Here is a 26,772-nt window from a genome sequence, read left to right as displayed (position 1 = left end):
CTCTTTTTGGAGGCAAAAACTGGTTTTCTTCTTTTAAATAGTGGCAGTTCAGTGCTATACTGGGCAGACCTAAAAGGCAGTTCCCGTATTCTCATGACATGCTGTCATCACACCAAACACACTGTAAAATGCCACAAACAAACAAACAAAAAAGCCCTCTATTGTTTGAAATTTCTGGAGTTTTTAACCCCAAAGCTACACAGTGGAATATAAAAAATGAGCTGCAGTTTTACCTTTCATACTGTAATGCTTTCTTTTTCTCACAGCAAATATCTGGAAGTGTCAGAGCATTATTCTTCAGAAAGGATAGGCTAGAGGTGTTAGTTAAGTAAACTGCATGGTTTTTCCACCCCTCATCTATTTGAAAAAAAAAAAGAGAGAGAGAGTAAAACCCCAACAACAGAAAAACCCTCACCACCACCAAAACCCGTCTTCTAAATAGCTGCAAAACCCCAGTGTCTTTAAGCACTAGACCTTGCATGTGAAAAGTAGCAGACTCGTACAGCTACTTTCTTTACCTCCACCCAGGAAAATACAGGGGGATACATTACATACCCTTGGAAGAAGTGAAGGATGTACTGGGAAACGATACTGGCATATTTCAGATAAACCATGACAATAGGCCTGGTTTATGAATTAGTTGATAAATATTTTATCAACTATCAAATAGTTGTTGAATGACTGCCTGCAACTGACTGTTCTTCTGGAAGGGAATGAAATTTGCCTCTCCATGTTGACAGCAGAACCCTTAGTGTTGTGTCGCACTTCAATGAGCTCTTCCCAGATCTGTAGTAAAGAGAGGAATTTATTTTGCTCACAGATATCGGTCTTCAGTTAGAAATTACTTCAGACCTCCGCCTTAGTACCCAGGTTTTTATTTTTCTTTCTGCAGTACAAACCATTAAACTTCTTCAATATCAATTGAAGAGTTCTGTGTGGAGAGGGGGCCAGTTTAAAACTTACTTCACATTTCCATTTGAGACTGTTCTAAAGCCTCCAATGGATGTGGCCTATAAAACATCATTGAATAGGTGGCTTTCTACACAGAATGACAGTGCCACGAAAGAAACTTGTGAGGGCTGTGGGAACCGAATGTGCCTGCTAAGACATGGACAACCTCATAACTCAGGGAAGATCTGTTATATAACTTTACTGTAAGTGCTAAAAATGCAGAGGAAAGCATGACTCTATTTGGCAGCAGATTCATGTCAAAAGAGAAAGATCACTAGGACTGTCCTGGATTTGATTGGGATAGAGTTAATTTTCTTCAGATTCTTATACTGGCCTGCCAACAAGAAGGCGGGAAGTACATAAGATGGGATGGGACACAGCCAGGACAGCTGACTCAATCTGGCGAAAGGAGTATTTGATACCATATCAGTATATAAACTGTGAGAGTTGGCCAGGGAAAGGAGGATTGCTGCTTGAAAATGAGCTGGACATCATTTTCTGTGTGGTGAACAATTGCACTGTGCATTACTTGCTTAGTTTATTATTTTATTATTGTTGTTGTGATTATTTTTCTCTTCCTTTGCCATTCTATTAACTGTCTTTATCCCAACTTATGAGTTTTACATTTTTTCTTCTGATTTTCCTCCCCATCCCACCCTGGGGGAAAAGGAGTGAACTAGCAGCCACATGGTACTTAGTTGCCAGCTGGGGCATGGTAAGGCCCAAATTCACCTTACTTTTAAAAGTAAGATAAAAATGCAAGAAAAGATTGGTATCCATTCTAATCCTCTGAATGTATTTATGCCTCTGCAAAAAGAAACAAGGAATCTTTCCTGTAGAAATTGTATTAGCTTCTATATACACTGTTTAAAGGGTAGTGGTTAAAGCAGAATGTATTTATCTATGGAACCTTCCCCAAGAAGAGGTCAAAAGGAATTGACACATGTTGATGAATATCAGTCCTTTGCCAAGACATTGTTCACTCTACAGATATGCTGGTTTTTTTCCTATGTTTTGTGTGGAACACTTCATGATCTTGAAGAATATGCAAATTTTTTTTGTCAGAGGAGGAAATTAGGGTGGTTTTTTTTATACCTTCTACCTTGTAAAGTTTTTGAACAGTATTGCTGTGCAGAAAGAAGTGAGTGCATGTGTTTTAAGTGGAAACAAACAACTTAATGCAAATGCAATATGCCAAACAAGACATGCAAATACACAACCAAAATTGCTGGAGTGTGAACCCAGTGTGGACACTAAGTTCAAGCATCAGGAATGTAAAATATCTGCAGCTAGTATAATATCTGTGCCTCATGAGAAGGAAATATATATACCCGTATGCAGTTCAGGAGCCATTTCAACACAGTACAGCTGTTACCATATTAGGGTGATGCCAGCCAGGGTCACAATGAAGGATGTGAGGACCAGATGTCAGCTTACATGTGAAGACTTTCCAACAGAACAGCTCTTCTGTGATGCTAAGGAGTATGATTTGTAACGTACAAAAGACAGATCTTTCCTAAGATTAGGTTATGTAATCTAGGATTAATATTTTCTTTTCTTATCCTATGTCTGGCCCTACAGGGTTGAGGAATTTACAGTTTACCTATGTACACTGTCTACTGTAAAAGCACAGTACTCCTGACTGAATTTCACCATGCAGCTAAGATTCAATTAAATAATTTCAAGTTGTGTTCCAGCTCAAATATATGCCCTATATGGAGCACTCAACACATTTTGTCATTTGTCTCTTTTGAAGTGGACTTTTCCCACTCCATTAGATATTACTGATACTGTTTCAAGACACGCATGAATGAGGATAAGGCTGGCTTGGTATATTAACAGACAGCTTCTTACTCTTCTCCATAACTCAAATAATGTTCAAGAGATGAGATAAACAGAAAGCGAGCATTGAACTGCTACCAATTTCTCGACCATCTGCTACAGCAATTTCATTTAGCCTAATATTACAACTGTGAAACAAAACTGGCTGCTTTGTAAGAGGAGATACTAATTTTAGGCAATAGACAGCCGTATTCAAAGCTACCAATAAAAAGATTCCTCATGGCATTTAGAGGTTGTTGTGACCCAGTCTGAAGTCAGAACACAGTCTGCAGCTATTTATACATGAATTTATCTGTCTTGTCTTCTAGAAAGCATCAGGACTCATTTTTTTGTATTGAACTTACCCATTTCACTGTTCTAAAAAGCTTTGATCCTGATGCCTGTGAACAGCCTTTTATATGCAGAGTTCATAAGACTTCACTGTGAACTAGTATCTGTGAATGATTATCTTGTAAAATCAACCCTCTCTTTGCTTCTAAAAGGCCCTCTAATTTTTTGAGAACACCTGTTTCTTCATCATCACAGTGAATTATAGATAAAATTATTAATAATTTTCCCTTATGGTTGATCTTTTAAGGAAAGATAAAAGACCCATAGGTTCCTTTCTGAGGCAACATGAAATACGATTTTTTTTATAAGTCATACTCTAATTTAACAAATAACACAAGTGGAAAGGAAAAACAGGGAATACAACGCCTCCTTTTTTGCTGAGTGTTTGTTTGTACATGTGGCTCCACTGAAACGAGCAGGACTATACAAGTGCACAAAGCACATGAATGAGCACTGTTAAAACTGAACATTTACCACCTACAAGCTCTTAAATGTCATGTGTAACTTGGCCAGATTTCTCCTTCTGAACACCCCATAGAGTGACATAGAAAAGGATTGCTCCATCAATACACATGGTTGACAAGCAGCTACATCTCTTAAACCAAGCCATAGGCTTTCTGTGATTGGTTTTAGGAGGTGCAGCGGCTTCCTGCAGTGCTGCTGGAGGGCTTCAGAGTCACTGGGCAGGTGCTGGCTATGCCTCCCTGCAGGAATCACAGGGCAGAAAACAAGAATACAGAAAGTCCTGGAGGGATGCAACATGGCTTGCAACACAGAAATGCTCTAGATAATCAAGGAGTATGAGATGATAAGGTCTGTAACTTGTATGCTTGCACTGAACCAGCTCAATTCCTTGTTTGGGACAAAGATGAGAGAAATGACTGTTTATAATGCATTTTTTCCTGAAATTGCTCACTGCACTGTTGCTTTGCTATTATTCAGAATTTTTATACCAGAAGCAGTTAGAAATAGCTGTTTGCATATCAAATCAAATACTCCAGGTAGCTTTTAAAAAAAAATTCTTTAGGAAACCTCTAATATAAAATAGAATCATGGAATCATGTAATGGTTTAGGTTGGAAAGAATATTTAAAGATCATCTAGTCCAGTACCCTGTCATGATAAGGGACATTTCACTAGATCAGGTTGCTCAAAACCCTGACCAACCTGACTTTAAATACTTTCAGAAATTTGACATCCACAACTTCTCTGGGAAACCTGTTACACCCTCATAGTAAAAACTTCCTTCCTTGTATCTAATCTAAGTCTACTCTCTTTTAGTTTAAAACCACTGCTCCTTTCCCTGTCATTACAGACCCTGATAAAAAGTCTCTTCATCTTTCCTATAAGCCCCTTTATATATTGAAAGACTGCAATAAGGTCTCTCTGGAGCCTTCTCTCCTCCAGACTCAACAACCCCAGCTGCCTTAGCCTGTCATCATAGAAGTGCACCATCCCTCTGACCATTTTCATGACCCTCATTTGGACCCACTCTGTTAGGTCCATGTGTACCTTTTGCTGAGAGACCCAGAGCTGAACATAGTGCTCCAGGTAGGCCCTCATGAGAGTGGAGTAGAGAGGGAGAATCATCTCCCTTGAACTGCTGGCCATGCTTCCTTTTACGCACGCTGGGGTACAATTGGCTTGCTGGGGTGCAAATGCACAGTGCTGACTCACATCTGATATTTCATCCACCAGTACCCCCAAGTCCTCCTGTGCAGGGCTGCTCTCAATCCATTCAGGCCTCAGTCTGTATCCATATTTGGGATTGCCCCACTCCGGGTGCAGCACCTTGGATTTGGCCTTGTTGAACCTCATGAGGTTCACATGGGTCCACTCCTCAGGTATGTCAAGATCCCTCTGGATAGCATCCCTTACCTGTAGCATTTTGACTCTACCGCTCAGGTTGGTGCCATCTGCAAACTTACTGAGGGTGCACTCAATCCCTCTGTCTGTATCATTAGTAAATTAGAAGAGAAAATAAATCAAAAATAAAACACGACTCTTCAGTGCTTACAAATCTGTATTTACACATTAAGAGAGATATGTATCACGTATGTTATGTTGCAGTAATCTGTGGGGTATATATTCTTATACTAAATTCATGTGGATATTAGAGTTTAGGCATATTGTCTGTGTACGAAGCATCTAGCAGGAACTGTGAACTGTATTTGGAGACTTTTTCAAGCTTTTCTGAAAAAGTTATCCTTTCAGAAAGCTAGGTGCCTTTCATTAGGATCAGAGGGAAAGATGCAGTGTATAGCATCCATCACAAGAAATATTCTTTTGCTACCTAAACTCCTTTGAAGAAATTCATTTCTAAATTTGGTGATTTTTGCAGTTATGAATACTTTCATAGGAGTATGTATATTTCAAAATGGTTTTGACATAATTGTTGTAAGATCATTTAGTATTCTTGGAAACTCAAACAAGCTTTTTATGTGTAAGATATTATTAATAAAAAAATTGGGTAGCTTTCTGTCAGGAATAATCTCATTTTCCATTCAAATGTAGAAAGATCACTATGCAAATGTTAGAAAGACAGAGCATATTTTCAATGGGAAGTATTTGAGCTACACTCTAGCAATATAAATATATTTTTTTAAAAATGCTAGAACTAAGTTATTGATATACAAAAATCCCAAGTCATTTTAAGCTTTTTTTTACTAAGTGAGAGTAAGTTTTAGAAAATTGCCACAGAAAAAACTAGTCAGAACTGGGTTTTGCTTGCTCTGGGAGCTCCTTGCTCTGGGAGTGCTGCAAGAAGAAAGGCAATACTAATCCAGGTGCAGCTGCACCAACAAGTAGTTATTAGCTATAAGCACAAGGTGTTACTGGAGCAATGAGAGTTTTAAGTTATGGAAGAGGTGAACATAGCTGTTACCTTGAAAGAAAAAAAACAGTAACAAAAGTGTTTCTTGCATGTCAAATAAAGCCATTGGAAGGAAATATTTCAAACCAGTCTCCTCCTGCTGCGGTCTTACACTTTAGTGGTATTCTGTCACTGCACATCAGATGTTCTTCTCATCTTTTGTAAGCAAGTGGGCAGCAGTAAAAGCAAGCAAATCTCTAACCCAGGGCAGCACTGCTTCTGCAACACAGTGGTGCCACACAGACTTTAAAATCAAGAGCAGGGCTAGAATTTTACAAAGCTCTGCTCAATAATTTATTATTCCATCCCCTCCAGGATTTAATTAGAATATTGACATGCTGTTGTAATTTATGATGCTAATAACTTGTCTGTCTAAAAGCCAAAGTGATTTAAGTTTTTACGAGATTAGCCAAATTTTCCAAGCCTGTGAATTTACTGGTTGTACTCGGATGATCTTAAAGGTCTTTTTCAAACTTTAACAATTTTATGGCTCTGTCGTAAAATCTTAGTATGACTGAAAACTGCAGGACAAATACTGAATATCTCAAAGAGCATAGCATTGCAGAGTTTTTTGTATAGCCCACAAGCAAAGAGAAAGACAGCTCCTTGGGGTCCCTTTGCTTAGATGTGGGATGGAGGAGTAAAAGCATTGCTGAGCACCTAGGTAATGAGGCAACACCAGGCTTAGCACTGTGATAACCAGCCTTGCTAACCGTCACATTTACACCACTTTTCACAGAAAGCTGCACTTGAATAATGAGCGAGCTATGCTCTTGAACAAACAGAAGCAGCCTTTGTACTTTGTTTTCAATTTCTGTCCACTTTCATTTCTCTTCTTTCTTTAATAGTTGCAGTTTAATTGAGATTGGGGTTTTTTTTGTTTTTCACCAGAATGCCCCAACGGCATTGTTAAGATTTCTGTGGAATTAAAGCAGGGAGAGTCATGTCCCTGAATGGTTGTTAGAGAAACAAATGTTGATGGGTAGCTTCTCACTTCTTGTTTCTATATATGTTTCTATATATGTTTCTTATTTATATATATATTTATATATTTAAAATAAAATTACTTGACAATCACTGTGAAGAGTCCCTTTTTATATCATACCATACCATTATGAAGAGTCTTTCATGCATAGATAAGGTAAGGGTAGCTCTAGTTTAATCTAGTTGAATCCTCTCTGAGGATGTGGACCTCCATGACAATTAGCGATTAAGTTACAGTGAACCAAGTCTACTTTGCTACTTTGCTTTTGAATGAGTGCATCTACCAGAGTGGGTAACGTGCCTTAACACTGAGGTCACTGCTGTGTTATGCTTTGTGTTAATTTTTCTAAGTCTGTCAATGTTAGACGTGGCCTATGTTTAAAACTCCCTTTATTTTTATGTGAAAAGGAAAGGCAATTTCAGTGTTAGTTTGTTTTCTGCAGAGAAACAGGTGGGAACTTAGACATTGAAAATATGTGAATATATTTGAAAATATGATTTGTCCCTGGAAACATGTCAGACATATTGTTGGAATTCTGACACTGTGTATGTTATCATTTCTCTCTTTAGTACCCTTATGATTTTTATTGCCACAGTAAGAACTGTAAACTTTTTTCAGTTCTCAATCCCTATGGTGGATTTTGCTGCTTCATGATAAAGGCTTTCTAGGTCCTTTATATACCAAAAACCTGACTAGCGTGTGATAGGGGAAAATGCTGCCCTCATTTATTTAAGACACCATACAATGAAGACTTAGTGTTGGAGCTGCCCCACAACACTTGTAGTCCAATGTAGTAATGGAAGAGGGAACATATAGACACAGACAGGTGAAGCAGTGCAAGAGGTAATATCAGCCAATATCAGTCAGCGCACTAGCTAAAATAAAATAAACTAGCTAATGAGTTTCAGTGCCATTTCTGGAATATCACAGCTCCATGCATGTAAGAGGGGGTCATCCTCCTCAAGACTGCCACCCATAAGTGACAACAGGCGATGGAGGCAGTAGGATCACAGTCTCAGTTGCACTTCAGGTCTACAAAGATCCTGCTCATCCACTGACTGTTTCCCACTATCCCTGCTGAAAAATCAGATTTGGTCATTTGTATTTCAGCCTGCATTCAAAAGAAATGCAGCAGTTGCTGTGGTTGTAACATTGCATGGTGGCAGAATTTAGCAGAATTTCTCTAAAAAAAAAGGCAGTGCTTATACTCATAGAGTTGCCTCAAACTGCCGTGCCGTGTCCAGACACAGGAGTTATACTGTGCATATTTTAAGAATATTGTATTAAAGCAGTTACAAATTTTGTAAAAAAGCAGTTACAATTTTTTGGAAAAAACCTTATGCCAAAAAGTGCATCAATAATCATGTTACCTAACATATTCCTTTAGCTTTAAAATATATACATGCAGTTAACTGCAGTACGAAGACATTCACAAGCATAACTGAACTACAACTGTGTCTCAGCCCACAATAACTGCATATTTTACCTAAACTTGCCATTATACATTCACTTTTGTACTGTGAGTAATTTATGGACTTCACTTTTTTGTATAGTTACCAGTGTTTTGAAACAAATGCTGAGAGCTAAGCATTAATAGATAGTCTTTTAAAATGTTTAAATTATATTCAAGGATCCCATATTTACTTGTTAAAATAGTTGTATGTAAAATAACTTTTCTTTTAACTGAATAATTGTGCATGAATGCATTTCCTGTGCTCCTCTTAACTAATTGAGAGATTTTAACGCAATTGTACATGTCAGCAGAGTAAGGGTTGCTCTGTTAGTTGTTAAGGCATTGTCTACACAAACAGTAGATGTTTCTCTTTTATGTGCATCTTCACTATTACAGATCATGGTAAATAGATAACATGGTTTCTCCTTAAAGGCCTAGTCCTCCCCCTACAAAAGCTATTTTTTTTCAAGTAGATGTGATTGGTGCTACAGGAAGTATTACTGTTATTGTAAATGTGGACTGTCATATTTCAAATCAAAACAGAAAAATAAAAACAATCAAAATCTAATGTGCAAAAGAAGAGAAGTAAAATGGCATAGAAGCTAGTGGAAACTGTTGTTATAAAATAGCATCTACTCTCCCCCTCCATACTAACTAAAACTTAGAAACTGCATGACATGTTGGGTTGCAACAATTGTTTTTTCCTGTGTGTCTTTTCAACTGTATGAATTCTGATATGAATTTAGGTCATAAAGCAAATGGGTCATAAAGCAAACTGTATGAAATACCTTGGTGTGCATTTAAGTGCATCTGAAAATCTTCAAGGAATTTCGGAGGATGTTTTGACCCTAGGGCTGTCGAACAACAAGGATGTCAGTTCAGAACTAAGAGAATGTAGATTTTTGTGCACAAACAAGCAGAGCACTTTGCTGGCATTATTACACTGTAAATGCCTTTTACTTTACCCATCACTTGATTGATTCGCATTCATCACAAGAGTCACAAATAGTTAAACTGACTAAATGCTGAATGTTTTATTGGAAGAAGCCTTTTTGTTGTGTTTAAACAGCATGGGAATGGAACAGCTGTTTTTTCTCTGACCAGGGATATATTGAGCAATTTTCTCATAAAGCATGCTCACTAGAGAAGAGGGTAGGGAGACTGCACCAAATGTTAACATGATAACGTAGAGGTTTTATTTGTAGATTAAGACCGCTGAACTTAAGATGAGTCCAGTTTTTGGTGGGATGTTACCTAATCTGCTCTGGTGGACAAGAGATTTTAGCAGCTGTGTTAAATGAAATTATAGATGTAGGAGGTGAGTCAGGAGTTGTATTTGTTCTTCTTTTAAGCTTCATGGGAGCCTTCAGGCTTGGTTATGGTGAATGGGAAAAAGCAGAGTTGCTAGCCCTGCTTTTCTAGCATCTGCTGGTTTATCTGTAGAGTGAAGGTTTGTTGAAAGGAAGAGGAGAACATAAAGCTTAATTTAACTTAGAGTTTGCAAGCTAAGTATGCCTATGCCGTGTAGCATGGGACTGTTTGTTAACATTTGCATAAATAAAGATTTGTTTGACATTTATAGTCTGGGTGTTGGAGATAAATGCATTAGGTTTCTGCAGCAGGCTCTGGGCCTCTGCCAACAGATGAAGGAATCTAAATAATTAAAAGGATCACAGCTCCGTACTGTCTAGAGTTACAGGATTTGCAAAAGAATTTTTATTCTACCATGGTATCATCTGTGCTTCTTTCAGATATCTCCCCTTAGCATAGGGGTGGGGAATGTTAAGGCAAATTAAACCACTGCACATTAAAACCTTGCTGACATTGCTGAAAGCTGGACCTTTACCTGAGGCATGCAGTACGTAGAAGCCTGGCTTGACATTGTGGATGCTAGCTCCTCATGAGGAGCAGTAAAACCACATCATGGAGCTATCATATGGAAGTTTTTAACTGCTGTATTTCAGTACTTGGTAAACCTCATGCGAAGTTTATTAATTAGGCTGTGGAACTTTACCAGTACAAAAACTGTCTTTGAAACCAATTGAGCTTAGAAGATTCCAGCTGTAAAGATGAGAAGCAAATATCCTCTGTACTTCAGAAGTGCTCATGTGGGAACCTCATGAATGAGGTTCTTTGCCATATGTACACCGAATAAGATTATGGGATAGGTATATATAGGCACAGAAAGAGCCCCAGGGCTCTCTACAGCAGTTGATAGCACCAGACTGATGTATGTTTGTCTGAATCTCAGCCATTTTTGTTCCAACTAGTACTTTATGTGTAGCATTTCAGGGCTTCTTTGAGTTTGTGCTTTGGATCACACTCATTCTATAAATGATGATAATGAGAATTTGAAAATTACTTTTGTACTGATATCTATGTGTCTTTTTCCTTCTTTACAGCATTTTATTTGCAGACATTGTGGGGTTCACTAGTTTGGCATCACAGTGTACTGCCCAAGAGCTGGTGAAGCTGCTGAATGAACTCTTTGGCAAATTTGATGAATTAGCTACAGTAAGTAAAACACTCTTATTTCAGTTGAATTTCAATTCCCTTCTGAAAAATGATAAATGATTTACACGTGTAGAAATTTGTAACAGATTGGCTTAGCCACATGTCATGAATTTCTAAAGCTTCCATTTTTGTTAATATTCAGGAGTTAAGCAGTCTTTTTTAATTGTTTAGGAAAGTTTAAGTTGCTATTTTTAAATGTACTTTTCTTCCCTCTCCTTGGAGGCCATCAGCGTTCTTCAATGGTTTTGTTTGTACAAAATACAGAAAATATTTAAATATTTACATTTCGGTCCTGCGTGGAAAAAAGAAACAAACCTTGGATAATAGAAAATATGAATATTGGCAATATGCCATAAAACTACTTTCTGTGATAGCAGAAAGCTAGAGAGTAAAATTGGCTCTTCATAGAGAGCATTCCTTGTCACAGAAATGATGGTAACTTTTCAGAGAGGCTGTTGTCAGCAAAATGGGATCTATATCGTAACTGAGGCTTATGTTTTAGTCATTGCATTTACATTGTGCCAGATTCTCCAAGGCAAAAGAAAATGAGAGAAATATTGCTTGCCTTGAACTCCTAGCATTCTAATGGTACAACGAGCATTTGACAAGAAATGAGAAGATTTGATGTGCCTGAAAAAGCCACGCATCTTGTTTCAAATTACATTTAACAATATGCTGAAAATATGTCTTCCCCTTGAACAAAGCACATCTTCATCAAATCTGTCTTGTTTGCCAGCCACGTCCTCAGAGACATCGTTGCTAAGAAGTATCACTTACATATAAATTATGCTCCTCCACTATCTAGCTGTCTTGTCTTCAGAGTCTATGCAGCAGCCTGGAGAACATACTTCTTCAGGTCCCCAATGTAAACAGCATCCACCTTTTTTCAGTCAAAACACACTTCTTGATGTAGTCTTCCACATGAGAACTCTGAAGCCTGTGGACGCTATGCATCTGTGGCTCTGTCTTGATAAACAGCTATTGAGGACCCCAAGGAGAGAGACATATGCTCCACAAGATGCCAGAGTTGAGGGAGACCTATTTGCAGTTAAGTAGATTATCATTTGATCAGATACTATGTCCTGATTTGCCCTAGATCTTCTGTGGAAGTCAGAAGAGAGAGGAACTATTGTGTTTAAGAGTTTAAATGGCTTAAAAATTTCAAATAGTCTCCTAACTTTCATTTCAGTACCAAATTTCATCCTCCAAATGTAACAACCAGCCATCTAATAAGCTCTTTTAAAACTTATACTGCTATAATTTGTGGAGTCATCACAGCCAGGAGACACAAGGCAATGTAATAACACAGGAGTACTGTGACATAGCATGAGATCCCACATGTGCAAATAGAAATGCACATGGCTGTGATGTGACGTGGCATTGAAGCCAGGAAGATAGCTACTGGACTATGCTTGCTCCCTCAGCAGTGGCCAGTTACAGACAACTGGAGGTGTCAGTGACACTTGAAGCCAGATTGGCAGGTAGATGGCAGCTTTTGGTATGGGATCAGTTGTATGTCAGGAAAAACATATCAGAGATAGCAGAAAATCTAAAAAGCCTTCGTTTTTCTGTTCAGCCTGTTTGCATTTTTTTTTTCCAGATTTGAAAATAAATCTCATGGTTTCTTTCAGCTATGTGAGAAAGATTTGATATTTACTTGTCCTTCTAATTCAGACTGTGCTGCATGGGAAAGTGGCTATGAACTTTTCTTAGCATCTTCTGATGAGGTAAAGGGAGACTTGTTACTGTATCTCCTGCAGTCACAAGAAATGTTCTGGGAAATGTAAGTTTTCAGAAGGATTCTGAATTTTGTTTAAAACAACTTCTAGATATTTATTAATAGGTCAAAGCAGAACTAGACTGATTTTAACACAGTGCTGTGCTTTAGAAGAATGAGGAAGGAGGAAACTGCAAGGACATTAAAAAAGAATGTAATGGTGATAGGTATGTTCCCTGTGACTAATGAAGTGTGAGCTGTGGAAAGTGTAGTAAGTGTAAAGCAACATCTGTTTGTTGGAATTTTGCTTTTTGACAGTTTAGCTCTGAAGCTGACTGTAACTGGATATTTCAGATGAACATATAAAATTCTTGTTGAGAGATATGGGACAGTTAATTCCTAAAGTTTATCCTGACATTTGGAAGCTTGTTTATGCTTTTTCTCTTTCTAGATGCTGTTTGTTTGATTTTTTGGGGTAAGGCAAATAGTTTTGGTTTTTTTGAAATGCTACACCTTCTGTTAAATCCCAATAGCTTCAAATATAGTTACAGCTCGTGACAGGGAGTTCTGAAGGCAAACCTTAGGTTTTAATTTACTTCCATTGAACTCATTTGAAAGTTTACTTGTGTATTCCTTTAATAGAGAGGGAAGAAAAATCCCTGACCTTCTTACTCCTGACTAGAAATGATTTGTACTTTTATCGTGTCCTTTCTTTTTCATTCACCTATAGAAAAAACATATTCTTCAAAATCTTATCTGTACAGGTCATTTTACTTCGTAAATCACCAAGTCTTTGAACTCTGTTAGGAGAAAAGGTGATCAGAATACCATACTTAAAATGCTGGCATGTTTTCTGTTTGATTTCTTAAAGAAACAATCTTAAGTAGTGATATTTTATGTCTATTTTATGTCATATAAGACTTTGTGATCCCCTCAATAACTTTTGAATGCATGGGCCTGTTTCAGTCACTTCAAAGGAAGGAAATACAAATCTAAACAAAAATGAGTATTAGTATCATTGTGGGAGTGTAACTTCATCCTAGACAAACATCAGAGAATCCACATGGACAGTTGCTGTTCTGAATGCCTCAGATTTCATTTCTATGTCTGGTTCTGAAGTACTTGTAATGTCACAGTCTTTAGGCACCCTGATGTTCTGTAAGCATTTTGGCTGAGTTTACCCATTCTGCAGAGATTCCCTTGGGACTCTACCAACAACAGCAATCCACCTTCCTGGATGTGTGTCATTAGTTAAGTTTCTCATAAGGCCTATGAATAGTACAAATAGAAAGAATGATTTTTGATTAATTTCTACTGGATTTTGTCCGCTGTTCAGGCTTTGCTTACTTAGTTCAGGCTGTTACTTCTGAAGTTTCTCAATTTCTTCTCTTTTTGGTTAAGCAGAGGAGCTTTGTGCAGTGTCAGATTTGGCTCTAATAATAGGTATTCTTTACCACGTATTATCGATGAATACTTTAAACAACTGATCTTTGCATGAGGCCTTCAGATACCTTGCAATTAACCTTCAACACTATAGCTAGCTTCTAGTTTGTCATTCTTCAGTTTACTTGTAAGAATGACAAAGTTTTAGAAGATATAATCTTTTGCACCATTGTGCTTTTATGTTCCGAAAGAATTCTTGGACACGTGACACTTAGACTAGGACCCTCGTGGCTTTAATACACTGTATAATTTAGGGCATTTTCATTTCATGCTTTAGCTATGGATGGATTTACTATGAATCAGAGAGCTTCTCAAGGCTGCTTTTACTCAAGTAGCATTACTTAGAATTGAACATACCCATACTTGGATACTGTAATGGTCACAGCTTTACTGTCTTATGATATAGTTCAGCTATACTCAAAATATTTTACCTGTAAGAAGTTAACTTAATAGAAAACAGGAGGCATTTCTCCTGCATCATAATAAAACAGGTTTGCTTTTTAGAAAAGCTTTGATCTCCTTTAATTGTTCTTATCTTTGGTAGCATACTTCCTGTATCTAATCCATGTGAACAATTAATTATTTGTGTTTACATGTTCAGTTATTTCCCTTTCAACTTCCACATTACTGCATCTTGGACTTCTAAGAGTTTTCATTTACAAGTGGATATGGGTAAATGAAGTTCAGGCTCTTTTCAGAGGACATCACTGGAAGATTTTGATATTGAGTGAAAGATACTACTTGTTCATGCCACTTTTGGCATCACATCTAGTACTGACAGACATCACTTTCTTATTCTTTCTGTCTGCAGTTATGAATGCCTCCAGGCTTTGTCAGTACTTGTAGATTGAGTCTATTTTTATGACTTTCTATATTCTTTCTTGCTTATCTTCTTAGCTTTTAAGAATCTTTGCTTTCCAAATTTTAGTGTTACTGAAGTGGGGTTCTGTACCTTTTCAGCCTCAGGGATATTGAACTTAATGTTGCTGCTAAGCCTGAGGCACAGAGTCAGTTAATAATATTTTTAATCAGCTTCTGTGTTGTTTGGGGTTTTTTTAACTGTGTCAAGAATAGTCATATTTTGCTGTGCTTTGGAGTAGCTATTCCTAAAAGCAATCACTTTAAGAAACTGATGCTATTGAATCCATAGAATGTTTTTAGTTTATATAAAGATGATTATGATGTATTTTTAAAATATGAAATGAACAAAGTTTTCTGGGCTGGTTAAGATGGGAAAGTTAGTGCTGGAAAACAGGTGTAAACTTACAGCCCATAACCCTTTATATAAATTGTGAAAAGTGTGCACTAATGGGGGATATTGACAAAGGTTAGTTTTGAGGAGACTGTCTCCCCAAGATGATAGTCAGTTCAGGCATAGGATCCCACTGAGGCAAATCATGCACGTAATCTTGAGTCTGGTTCAGAACAGCTGTCTAGAGAAGTGTGTGAGATAGACCTAAAGAAGAAAGCTTTCTTAAATTAAAGTGATATTAATGAAAATGCCTAAAGCTCTATAGGATCAGGGACTAAAGATGTGAGTGTGGTGTGAAGGTAAAGTGTCTGTGAGACAATTCTCCAGGGGGGAAGATAGTACCACACTTGTAGGACCATATTAATGGGCAGGTACCATAGAGGTCAGGTCTTCCCTACACTCCTATAATGGTACTTTTTAGCTAGGAATGCACTGTGCTTGGTATGTCAATTTACTGTCATAACACTTGCCATGATTTGCATGCTTGTGCCAAATTCTTCCTGATTATGTAGTCTGCAAGTCTGAGATTTGCGTCTTCATATGGGACAGTGTTGGATTATTCTTATCAGCTTCAAATGCCATGAGGTGTGGGCATTTGTACTGAAACGAATCGTTTTGACTTCTTGTGCAATTAGCTTGGAGAAAAGTGTTTCTGGAGTTCAATGTGTGTCATCTAAGGGGGATGTCTAATTGCGCTCCAAAAAAGCCTGCTTCACTTCATTGTTGTAGGGGCAATTTGACTGATAAGTCTGGTGCATATTTTAGCTGTCTAATGAGCTGAGCTTTCACAGTCCCACCTGGAGTACTTTGCCCATGAACAGATCTGTTATATAGGACGCAGCAGTGCATCAGGGGAGCAGTCATCAGGACATCTCCCCAACGTGGGAAGGGAATCATGCTTCCTACAATGGAGTCCAGAAGCACTGTCCTCAGAGCAGTTAGCTTTGCTTTTCTCAAGGCAAACTTCTCTCCTTGAAGTCTATGGAAATCTTTCTGGGAATTACTTCCTTTACAGCCAGCTGTATACAATATCTTGCTAGTTCTTCTCATGCCATCACTTTTCAGTAATTCTGCCAAGCAGAGAGGAATGGCCATTTCCAGTGATTAGGTCTTGAAGATTTCTTGTGGATTTTTGTTTGGAGCATGATTCAATTTCGTAGTGTTATTGGTGCACAAATGTGATAGATTTTAAAATCCTCACTATGGTATTGTTTCCAGAAGAATCTGGAAAATATCCATTTCCTGAAATTTAGAACTTAGTTTTTCAACATTTTATAGTGTATTTGGTTTACACTTATTTCTCCTGGGATATTTCTCTTCATAAAAAGACAGCATGTTAAGGGATATTTAATGAAAGCTGGCAAAGAGATAAGCATGTATATCAGTCATGATGATTGTGTAAAATATTCTTGCTAAAATTCTTCTTCATTTCCAAGTAATTTAACATATATGACTGTAAAATAGGGTCTCAGTCTCCAGGACTAAAAACATTTAACATTCTAGTTTTGTGAAAGTTACTTTCCATGTAAAGTAGAGGAGGAATTTATTATGAGAATGAGAATGCACAGAAAAGGTACAAGAACCAAGTTATTGCAGGTCAGTATATCTGTGATTCTATGATTTTAAGTATTGCAGTTAGTTCATTCTAAAGCTTTTTTATGCTGGGACTCGCAGATGTGCAAGAACTAATGTAAATTGGCAAAGTTGCTATTTGCAGGCAGCAGTCCATTAAAAGATTATCAAAATAGTTTTTCAGTCTTTAAACCCACAGTTCAAAACCTGGGTGAAAAGAAACGTTACAATGCATGATGCAGTAATTGACAGGATCCAATGAAATGTTCTAATGGGCTGGTCAATTTTCAAAAGTATATTATCACTCTTGGCACACTGCAATGTAATGCAGCTGGTAGTAATTTCCATGTTAGTTCATTACACTCAGGATTTGACTATGAGGTTTTTCTGATAAGCTGGCTTAAATAATCTCCAACATGTTGTGACCCACATTCAGCATAGTTATAAAAATAGATTTGGATGCTACACAGAGATACTATGTTGGTGAATCTTTTTGTTTTCCTGAAAAAAAAAGTAAAATTATAAGTGAAATTGAAAGTTGTAGATCGTGTGGGTAAACTCTGCATGCAGGTTCTGGGGCCCCCAGTACAAGGAGACCATGTGTCAGTTACAGTGGATACAGAAGAGAGTAACGAAAATAATCAGAAGGCTGGAACACCTCTCCACTGAAGAAAAACTGAAAGGGTTGGAGTTGTTAAGCCTGGAGAAAAGAAGGCTCCATGAAGGCAATATTGTGGCCTTTTAATGTTATACATAGGGGCCTTTTAGGTCTCTCGCAGCCCTAACAGTTCTATGATTCTGTGATTTTGTGATTTCACAGATTTTGCTGTCAAAATTTAGCCTAAGTAGACTTACTTTTCATCAGCACAGAAAGAGGGCACTGTCAAAGTGGTGTTCAAAGGAGTGATTTGCATGTGAATCTAAAACCATTTCTTCATCTTTCCTGCACCTAGCTGCATCTTTTGTGAACGCTGATGCAGTCTAAGAGACTTTCACTGGGTTATCCTTCCCATCGAATGTTTTGGGGTTTGCTTTTCACTTAGGCTCTTAGGTGCACAAAACAATATTAAAGAGCTGAGGGGAAAAAAAAGAAAGATCTTTCATGTTTTGATTTTATAAGGAAATAAAGTTTAGTAGAAAAGAGTAGGATCAGAATTGTAGAGTGCTTCGGGTTGGAAAGGACCTTAAACAGAATCTAATTCTGATCCTTCCACTAGATGGGGTTGCTCAAAGCCTCATCCAACGTGACCTTCAACACCTGCAGGGATGGGACATCCACAACTTCTCTGGACAACCTGCTCCAGTGCCTCACCACCCTCATGGTAGAACATAGGATACTTGATATTTACTCAAAAGGACTGTAACTGTGATGTGGTTAGCCTGGATTATTGAATTATGGCTTGGATCTGTGAGGATTACAGAGACAGCTGGTATAAATTAGTGTCTTTCTCCTGAAACCATGATGCCATACTGATTAAAATGAACTGAAAATTTGATCCCCATTGCCTACCTGATGCAAACAGTTCAGCTCTAAGCACTGCAGGCTGCTCAGAGAAAGCTGACAGAATAGGTCTTCAAAAAACAAATGACTGATAAATCAAGAAGGAGGGAGAACAAGAGAAAAATCATGGAGGGAAATAAAACAGAAAAATACTTTTGTGATGTGTCCTTTTCTCACAGTCACTGATCTTCCTTTTGGCTCATTGCGGGTCTGTAAGGGACGGTAGCCATGCTCCTCTGTGGCCTGTCCTCAGTGATGGGTGCTTGACAGCAGTGGCAGAGCCAGGAGAGTAATGTATATTCCTTCTTCGGCCCTTGTAGTTCACTGCTGTGCCCCCAGTATTAATTCAACTCTCAGTGAAAATTAAGCCATCAGAGGGTTGCATTTTGATGGTTTACTTCCACCCAAGACTTACCTTCAATAGGTGAAGAAAACATTTAGCTAACAGCGGTTTTGTTCAGGGAGTAGGGCAATGCTTTTTTTCCCCCCCACAGGTTCAAACTGTTTCAGGTAGTGGATAGATGAGGGAGGCATGAAGGAGTTTTGAGATCAAGAGTTGCTCCCTCTCCTGCCAGTGTATCTCCTTCCACTCCTCTATTACATTCTAGCTCTTGCACTAATTTGCAGCTATGCAAGGGACAGTACTCAGAGGTCTCACAAATGCTGAAGTCTGAATTTGGTGAGGATACCACAGATTTTTTTGCAGTGGCAGAAGGCAGAGCAGGGACTCTTTCATGCAATAGCACTTGCCATCTCTAAAATAAATAAATGCTTTAAAGAGGCTCTTTTGCTACCAGGTAGTGTTGTCCCAAAACTCAGGGGATTGTTTACCCAATGCACAAGCCAATAACACACAGAGTTGAGGTACCAAGTTTTATTCATAGTCTGTGCAGAGTGGTGTGCTAGCTAGAACACCTCAAGAAAATTTCACACTGTATTTATCCTGGTCTTCATTTACAAAACTCTGTCCATAATTACATCAGATTTACATGCGCTGATTATCTCTCATTAATTAGTACTGTATGTCTTACTGGCTAATATGGTCCTTGCTTGCTCTGCATGCCCTCTATTGTCCAAGTTTGGGGTCAGAAGGTTTCTTTGGTCAGTGGTCTATGAGGTGGTTGTCATGATGCCCCTCGTCACAATTACCTTTGTCCCAATTCCTTCAAAAATTCTGCTGAATTGGTGTTAGCTGGCAAGCTGCATCAGCTTGGGACCCTGCTGAGACAATGGTCTTCCTTTTTGTTTAGTCAGCTCTCTTGATTTAAGGCCTTCCATGTTCTTGTCATTTACCATGCACAAAGGAAGCTTAATTACTTTTTATAAATCATTAATAGTTGCTAAACCAACTTAGAGAGTTCATAGCAGCATTGTCTGGTTCATATTTTGAATTGTGTCTCTTGTATCAATAGTGTTTCAGGAAAGGAAAATATTGTGCTGATCATCTCTGACTTTGTATCTATTCATATAACAAATAATTACCTACTTGGATGCACTATAAAAAACTCCAAGAAAATACCGAACCAGCAGTGGCAGTAAGAATTGTTGCAATCTGACATGTGATAAAGATCCCCCTTTAAAAGATTGCATTTAGCCGGTACTATCTCTCTGTTCAAGAGAAAACCTAGCTGTCTACTTATGTATTCTGCTGGGAAAGGTCTGAAACTTTTCCTTTGAGACAAACTTTTTTTGAGATATATATATATATAATTTTATGTGTGTGTATATATATATATAATTTTTTTTTTACAAATTGTAAACTCTCCTCTGATTTCCAGTTTTGCAGACTTCAGTCCTTCTGCAAAATATATTTAAATAAGGAACTAAAACAACAACAAAAACACAGAGTTCTTAGAAACAGAAGACACACACACCTCACCCCACTCTATACTACTTAACAGGTAGAATGAACTGCCTTGTAGAGTGCTTGTCTGAAAGCATAAAGAATTCTAAGCAGCTTCCACTTCACACTGACGAACCCTGTGACTGACAGCTGTGCCAGAGGGAATTTTGCAAATCTGCTTGGAAACGTCTCAGTAAGGCACCGCAGGTGGGCAGGCTGCCTGGCTAATGCAGTGCTAGCAATTTCTGGTGCTTTTTATCATGTGCATAAAACAAAATTATCAGCTGTTTCTAAACAGACATTGCTTGTATCAACTGTGACTAGAATTTTTAACTATCACACTTGAATTCATGACTGTCACAAATGTGAAATGTATTGCTGAGTCAAGAGTTTCTTTGGAAGTTGCTGAGGAAACAAAACAAAGAGAGCGAAAGGGGTTGTTTTGTTAATTTGCATATCAATCCTTAAAAAGATTGCTCTTGCAAAGATGCCCTGGATCTCCCTCCTGGAAATTTGCCTCACATGTTGGGAAAAAGAGAATAAATTATTTTCCTAACGGTTACTGTATATTAAATGATTATAAGAATAAAGACAGCGAAGTTGACATCTGATAAGGAATGGAGTGGTGGTTTCAAAAACAGCAAGTGATTTAGTCATATATCTTACATCAAGATTAATGTCCCTCCAGAAAATGCTGTAGGCCTTATTTTCTTTTTCTTTTATTTTTCTTCTGCACAAGTTATAAACTGTCTTGGAAAACTGGTAATGTATCATGCTCTGTTCTGTTTTTTTTTTACTTTCTTAAATGATCTACCATACTGCTAGGCTGTGCTGTGCCTGTCTGACAGCAATTTTGTGTATCCTGTTATAAAATGTGCAGTACTGCACTGTAGCCCAGTAAGCTGTCTAGGAAAACTAAGTCATTAGAAATGAGCCAGTTTGGATGTAGATACTGAATAGGAGGGAACACTGATTGGTTCAGACGTATTCACACAATGGTTCACACGTTGGTTTCTACTGAAAAACTTAGTGGCTTCTGTCCAAAAACTTTGAGTTGGAAGGCCTGTTTTGTGTCAGGGTAGATTTTGATGTTTGCGTGTTACTTTGTGTGCATCAGTAATTATAATCAGTAATAATCAGTAAATAATCAGTAATTTGTGTGCTCTTAAATACCATGTAGCCAAGGATCTCAAAATACCCGATTAAAACTCTAAGTAAAATCAGTAAGGCATTCTGTATCTATAGGCTATGGCACATTATCACTGTAAGGCCTCAGTGATAATGCTTCTAGAATAAGAAACCACGAATGCTGGTGTATAACATGTCAGGGAGAAAGGGATTGCTGTAGGCATAACCATCACTTCTCACTTGAAATATGGGTAATGATGTGGAGAAAGTGGTCAGCTCAGGAAGGTTTTGATTCTTATAGGCTGGAGATGAGATGCATCCACAAGTGATGAGGGAAACTGGCAGATAGAGTTACTAAGACACTATCTGTCATATTTTAGAAGTCATGGTAGTCCAGTTCCCACTGACTGGAAAATGGGAAACATGATCCTAATTTTTTAAAAGGGAGAAATGAAAGACTCTGGGAATTACTGAACAGTCAGTTTTGCCACTGTGCCAGGCAAGACCATTGAGAAGATGCTCCTGAAAGCTATGCAGAGGCATATGGAAAATAAGATGATGGATGGTAACCAACATGGCTTCACTAAGGACAGGTTGTGCCTGACAAATTTGGTGGCTTTCTACGATAGGGCTACAGCACTGGTGGACAAGGGAAGAGCAACTTATAGCATTATCTGGATTTGTGCAAAGCGTTTAACTCTGTCCCACACAACATCCTTGTTTTTAAATTGGAGATAAATGTACCACTCAGTGGATAAGGAATTGGCTGTACGTTTGCACTCAAAGAGTTGTTGTCAATGTCTCATTGTCCAAGTGGAGACCAGTGACATGTTGTGTTCCTCAGGGGTCAGTATTGAAACCAATGCGGTTTAACGTATTTGTTGGTGATATGGACAGTAGGGTTGAGTGTACCCTCAGCAAGTTTGCCAGTGACACCAAGCTGTGTGGTGTGGTTGGCACTCTGGATGGATGGGATGCCATCCGGAGGGATCTTGGCAGGCTTAAAGGGTGAGTGGATCGGTTAGAGCACATCCAGATGAAGGCCACAAAGATGATCAGAGGACTGGAGTGCGTCACCTACTAGAATAGACTGAGAGAGTTTGGTTTGTTCAGCTTAGAGGAGGCTCCAGGGAGACTTTCTAGTAGTCTTCAAGTACTTAAAGAGAGCCTACAGGAAAACTGGGGAGGGACTCTATCAGGGAGTGCAGTGATAGGATGTGGGGTCATGAATTTAAACTGAAACAGGGGATACTAGGAAGAAATTTTTTTACTGTGAGGATGGTGAAGCACTGGAACAGGTTGTCCAGAGAAATAGTGGATGTCCCATTCCTGGAGGTGTTCAAGACCAGGTTGGATGAGGCTTTGAACAGCCTGATCCCATGGGAGGTATCCCTGCCCATGGCAGGGTATTTGGAACTGGATGGTCTTTAAGGCGCCTTCCAACCTGAAGCATTCTGTGATTCTGTGATTCAGTTCTTTGGTTTGGATTCATACAGAAATTAAGTCTCATTGGAAATCTTGAATTCATATGACCTAATATGAGGGCAAGGGAGCAATATTTTTTCAGAACTATAGTTTTAAGCAGTGTTACCCTGTGTCTGTTGAACAATATGGACCTGATATCCAGTATATACGAGTGTATTTATAAAAAATAAATAAACCAATATGTGTATGCCAGCTGTTCTGTACAGGGAACCCAGATTTTGTAAACTGTATCCTACTTCATTTGACCACAAAAAGATTTTCTCAATGATTCAATGGTATTGGAGATGATTTTATCCTGCAGATATTGGAATAGTTGTATGAATAGTAAAACTATTCCCATTCTGTTTTTATTAAAGGAAAACCACTGCAGAAGAATAAAAATCCTAGGGGACTGTTACTACTGTGTATCAGGACTGACACAGCCCAAAACAGATCATGCCCATTGCTGTGTTGAAATGGGACTGGATATGATTGACACCATCACGTAAGTACTGTGCACAGTGATCCCAGGCAGGAGTGCTACAACAACTTCTACGTGGCATTCAGGAAGAGTGTTCTCAGAAAAGAAACAACAGTATCTGCTAGCAGTACCCACCTAGAAATTCACAGTGTTGCATTCAGGTCACAGGATACTGATTTTCGGAAGGGTCATTCTAGACATCAATTTTCCACTCCATTTAATTGCCCTGAAGAAAAAGTGCACGAGTCTACGCTTATATGTAGAGACACATACACATACTAATGAGGGGGCAGAAAGATACTGGGAAATAACAAAATAGAGCCATTAGACACAAAGAAAGGAGTCTGATTTCATGTTTTACTGCTCATTTTGCACACCAGTATGTAAACTCAAAGCCAGTCCTGATGTTGTAAATGTGTTTATATTCTCAAAATGATAGCTTTCTGATTTCTCCTTCTCATATGTCATGTTTAAACCTTTAATTTATTCTGCCTTTCAGAAATGTAATGTGAAATGCACCTTTCTGATCAGAAGAATTTTTTTTTTCTTTAGAACTCTGCATTGATCATTATTTTACCAAGGCAAAAAATGTGAATGTGAGAGAACTGTGAATGAGCTTTTAGCGAGAGCTGAAGATCTATTTCATTATGTAGGAGGGAAGGGGTAAAGATGGGAAATTTCTTCACTGCTGTATTGCTCTGTGCGTATGTGTGAGCATGCATGTGTTTTTATAGAAAAGGTATAGGAGAGAGTGCAAACGTGTATTAATTCTATATTAAAAAAACCCCAAACAACTGGTCAGCACAGCACTATTACATTTGGAATGAGCATACACAAGTTTGTCACGTAAGAGGCCTTAGCCTATTCTGTACTGGAAAGTGTTCGGCCACTGTTTCCAGTTGCCAGTTATTCTTTCTCTGTGTTGTCAGATGGGCTGTTGGGAATATGGAGTTGACTCAAGGTCCTTCCCCTAACTTCCCCTAACTTAATTCTCAAGTTTTTGCTTTGTACGCAGAGAAGAACTGCCTTCTCTGTGAAGATGAACAGACCACAGGTGGAATCACAATGTATAAATGAAGAGTAAATAAAGAAAAAAAAAAAACCAAAAACAGAATAAGCAAACATAAGGTTTAAGAATTCAAATTATGCATTTTTAATGTGGAACATTTCATCTTCTTTCTTATTTCTAGTAAAGTTTTTTGACACATCATAATATTTCATGTGATCCATTTGTATGTGAGGATGGTTTTGGAACATACATGCACACAAAGAAGTTGCTGTTCCAAAGCCAAATTGGGCTCATTTGTGGAGAGTCTTAGTGTTGCAGAAGGATGCATTATGATCCTCTGGCAAAGTTCACGGTAAGTTTTGCTCAAGAGAGCTGGGTTTATGTCTCATGGAAGGAATGGCTAGTTGTTCAAATCCTGCTAATGCCTTAGGGGAACATGGACATTACCAGACATTTTTGTTGTTCCATATCAACCTTAAACTTTTCTATGCACCTGAATTCATTGAGCTTTCTTTGCAGAGGACTTGAATGCTTAGAAAAAAGGACAGAAGTACTTGAAGCAACTGAAGGCTGATCCTCATTTCTAGCTCAATCCATGTGTTTTCTTATAATATTAATTTATAAAATCTCGCAGATTGTGAAGAGTCAGGTAAATCATATTCTCCCCTTCATTCACTGCAAGTTTGTAATCTTTGTAAAAATTGCAAAATTGATAAAAGACTTTGTAATCTATTATAATAGATGATAAGCTGTACTATAAAATCGTAAAAGAATATCCTAAGTCTGCAAATTATGTCTATGTGCATTCTTCCAGCAGTATATGGATATTCCATTTATAGGGAAGCCTTGGCCATTAGAAGCGTAGTTAGATATATGGGCCTTAATGTTTTCTAAAGTTTTTTTTTTTAATCCTTGAAACACAGTAGCTTATGCTCTCATCCTCTTTTAAACCAGCATCAATCTTTAATTCATTAGCTATCCTGTGTTTCATGTACACAAAAAAGTTAGAGATATAACCATTTGGACTTTCTGGTTTTGAATGTTTCAATTAAATCATACTAGAAATGAAAAAAGTTCCCCTTTTTTTCTTATAATTTATTGGCTGTTGCAGTGATCATGTAAACTTGAAAAAGGAGTTAAATTTAAAAGGAAGGAATGAACTGGGAATGTTCAGCCTAGAGAAGAGAAGACTCAAAAGGAATCTTATCAATGCATACAAATACCTAATGGGAGAATGTGAAGAAGGCAAAGTCAAACTTTTCTCAGTGGTATCCAATGTCAGGGCAAGAGGAAGTGGATACAAACTGAAATACAAGAAATTCCTTTTTAATATAGCAAATAGATTTTTTTACTGGAGGATGTCAGATGCTGGAGAGGTTCCACTGTTGGGCTGTGGAGTTTGCATCCTTGGAGAGACTTAAAACCCAGCTGGGCACAGTCCTGGGCAGCCTTCTGTAGCTGACCCTGGTCTGAGGAGTGGGGTTGGTCTAGATGATTTCCAGAAGTCCCTTCCAGCATCAGCAACTCTGTGACTCTAAATGGATGGGCTGTGGTGTGTTCTCTAGATGTGTTTAGTCAGAGGCTGTGGTATTAGTTAACTAGCTGGCAGTTTAAGCATTTTGTTTTGCAAAAAAAAAGTCATAATTTGCAAGTTTTTAGAGTGTGTAGTTAGCACTCAGAGCACAGCGAGAAGGCAAAATGGAGAAGAATCAAGGTTATAAGAGAGTGCCAGTTTTATTTAGGGTTGTTGAGTGGCTAGAGACCAATTCTTCATCCTTTATATAGAAGCACAAATTATAAATACCATTTCTTTTTTTCAAAAGGGAACTAGGAATGTGAGTAAGGATTATAAGGTCCAGGCTCATTACATATTTCGTCTCTTAGTATGTTCCTGAATGTGAAGATAGGTTCTGCTGAAATTAGGAAAAAACTATTCACTCCTTCACAGAGACCAAAGTTAGAAGATAGATTCCCCAGATGAGTTTGTTTGAAAATACACTGAGCAAATGAAAGGCAGAAGTAAAGGTCTTATTATGATAGAGTTGGATGCCAGCTGGTAGCCTTCTAAAAGTCTATTCGCTTTACTGCAAAAATGAGGTCTTGGCATTGTGAATTTATATTTGAAAGTTGTCATCCCTAGTGACAGATTTGTCATGTTACCTGGAATAAATAAATCAATAAAATAGCACAGTTAAAGTCAGACCAGAATCATTATGGGGGGGATCTTTTTTTTTTTTATTTTTTCCCCTCTGAGAAAATCCAACAAAACTCTCATGTTATATTCTATTTGAAAAGAAATTCTCATGTCAATGTGTTTTGTGTCAGTGTCTAAGTACAGGCCGGGTGTTTGTTCTACTTCAGAGTCACTTAAACCATCACGGCAGTATTTAAGTGGGAATTGAAAGTTGGATACCAG

The 26,772-nt window shown here is 38.1% G+C and overlaps 1 protein-coding gene across 3 annotated transcripts in view; it reads left to right on the top strand.

Annotated features, from left to right (window-relative positions):
- ADCY1 (adenylate cyclase 1) overlaps nucleotides 1-26,772 on the top strand; it is a 155,671-nt gene that overhangs the window by 68,987 nt on the left and 59,912 nt on the right. For all 3 annotated transcript variants that reach the window (XR_011337652.1, XM_069859714.1, XM_069859712.1), the window contains exons 4-5: nucleotides 10,835-10,946; nucleotides 23,244-23,371. Coding sequence is in view for 2 of the 3 variants with exons in the window: in XM_069859714.1 (XP_069715815.1) it covers nucleotides 10,835-10,946; nucleotides 23,244-23,371 (240 nt within the window). In the remaining variant the exon portion in view is untranslated. The remainder of the gene's footprint in view (nucleotides 1-10,834; nucleotides 10,947-23,243; nucleotides 23,372-26,772) is intronic.

This window comes from Phaenicophaeus curvirostris, chromosome 6 (assembly GCF_032191515.1).
Source record: "Phaenicophaeus curvirostris isolate KB17595 chromosome 6, BPBGC_Pcur_1.0, whole genome shotgun sequence".
NCBI classification, from domain to species: Eukaryota; Metazoa; Chordata; class Aves; order Cuculiformes; family Cuculidae; genus Phaenicophaeus; species Phaenicophaeus curvirostris.
Note: the sequence above shows the minus strand (reverse complement) of the source record. Positions and strands in the feature narration are given on the sequence as shown.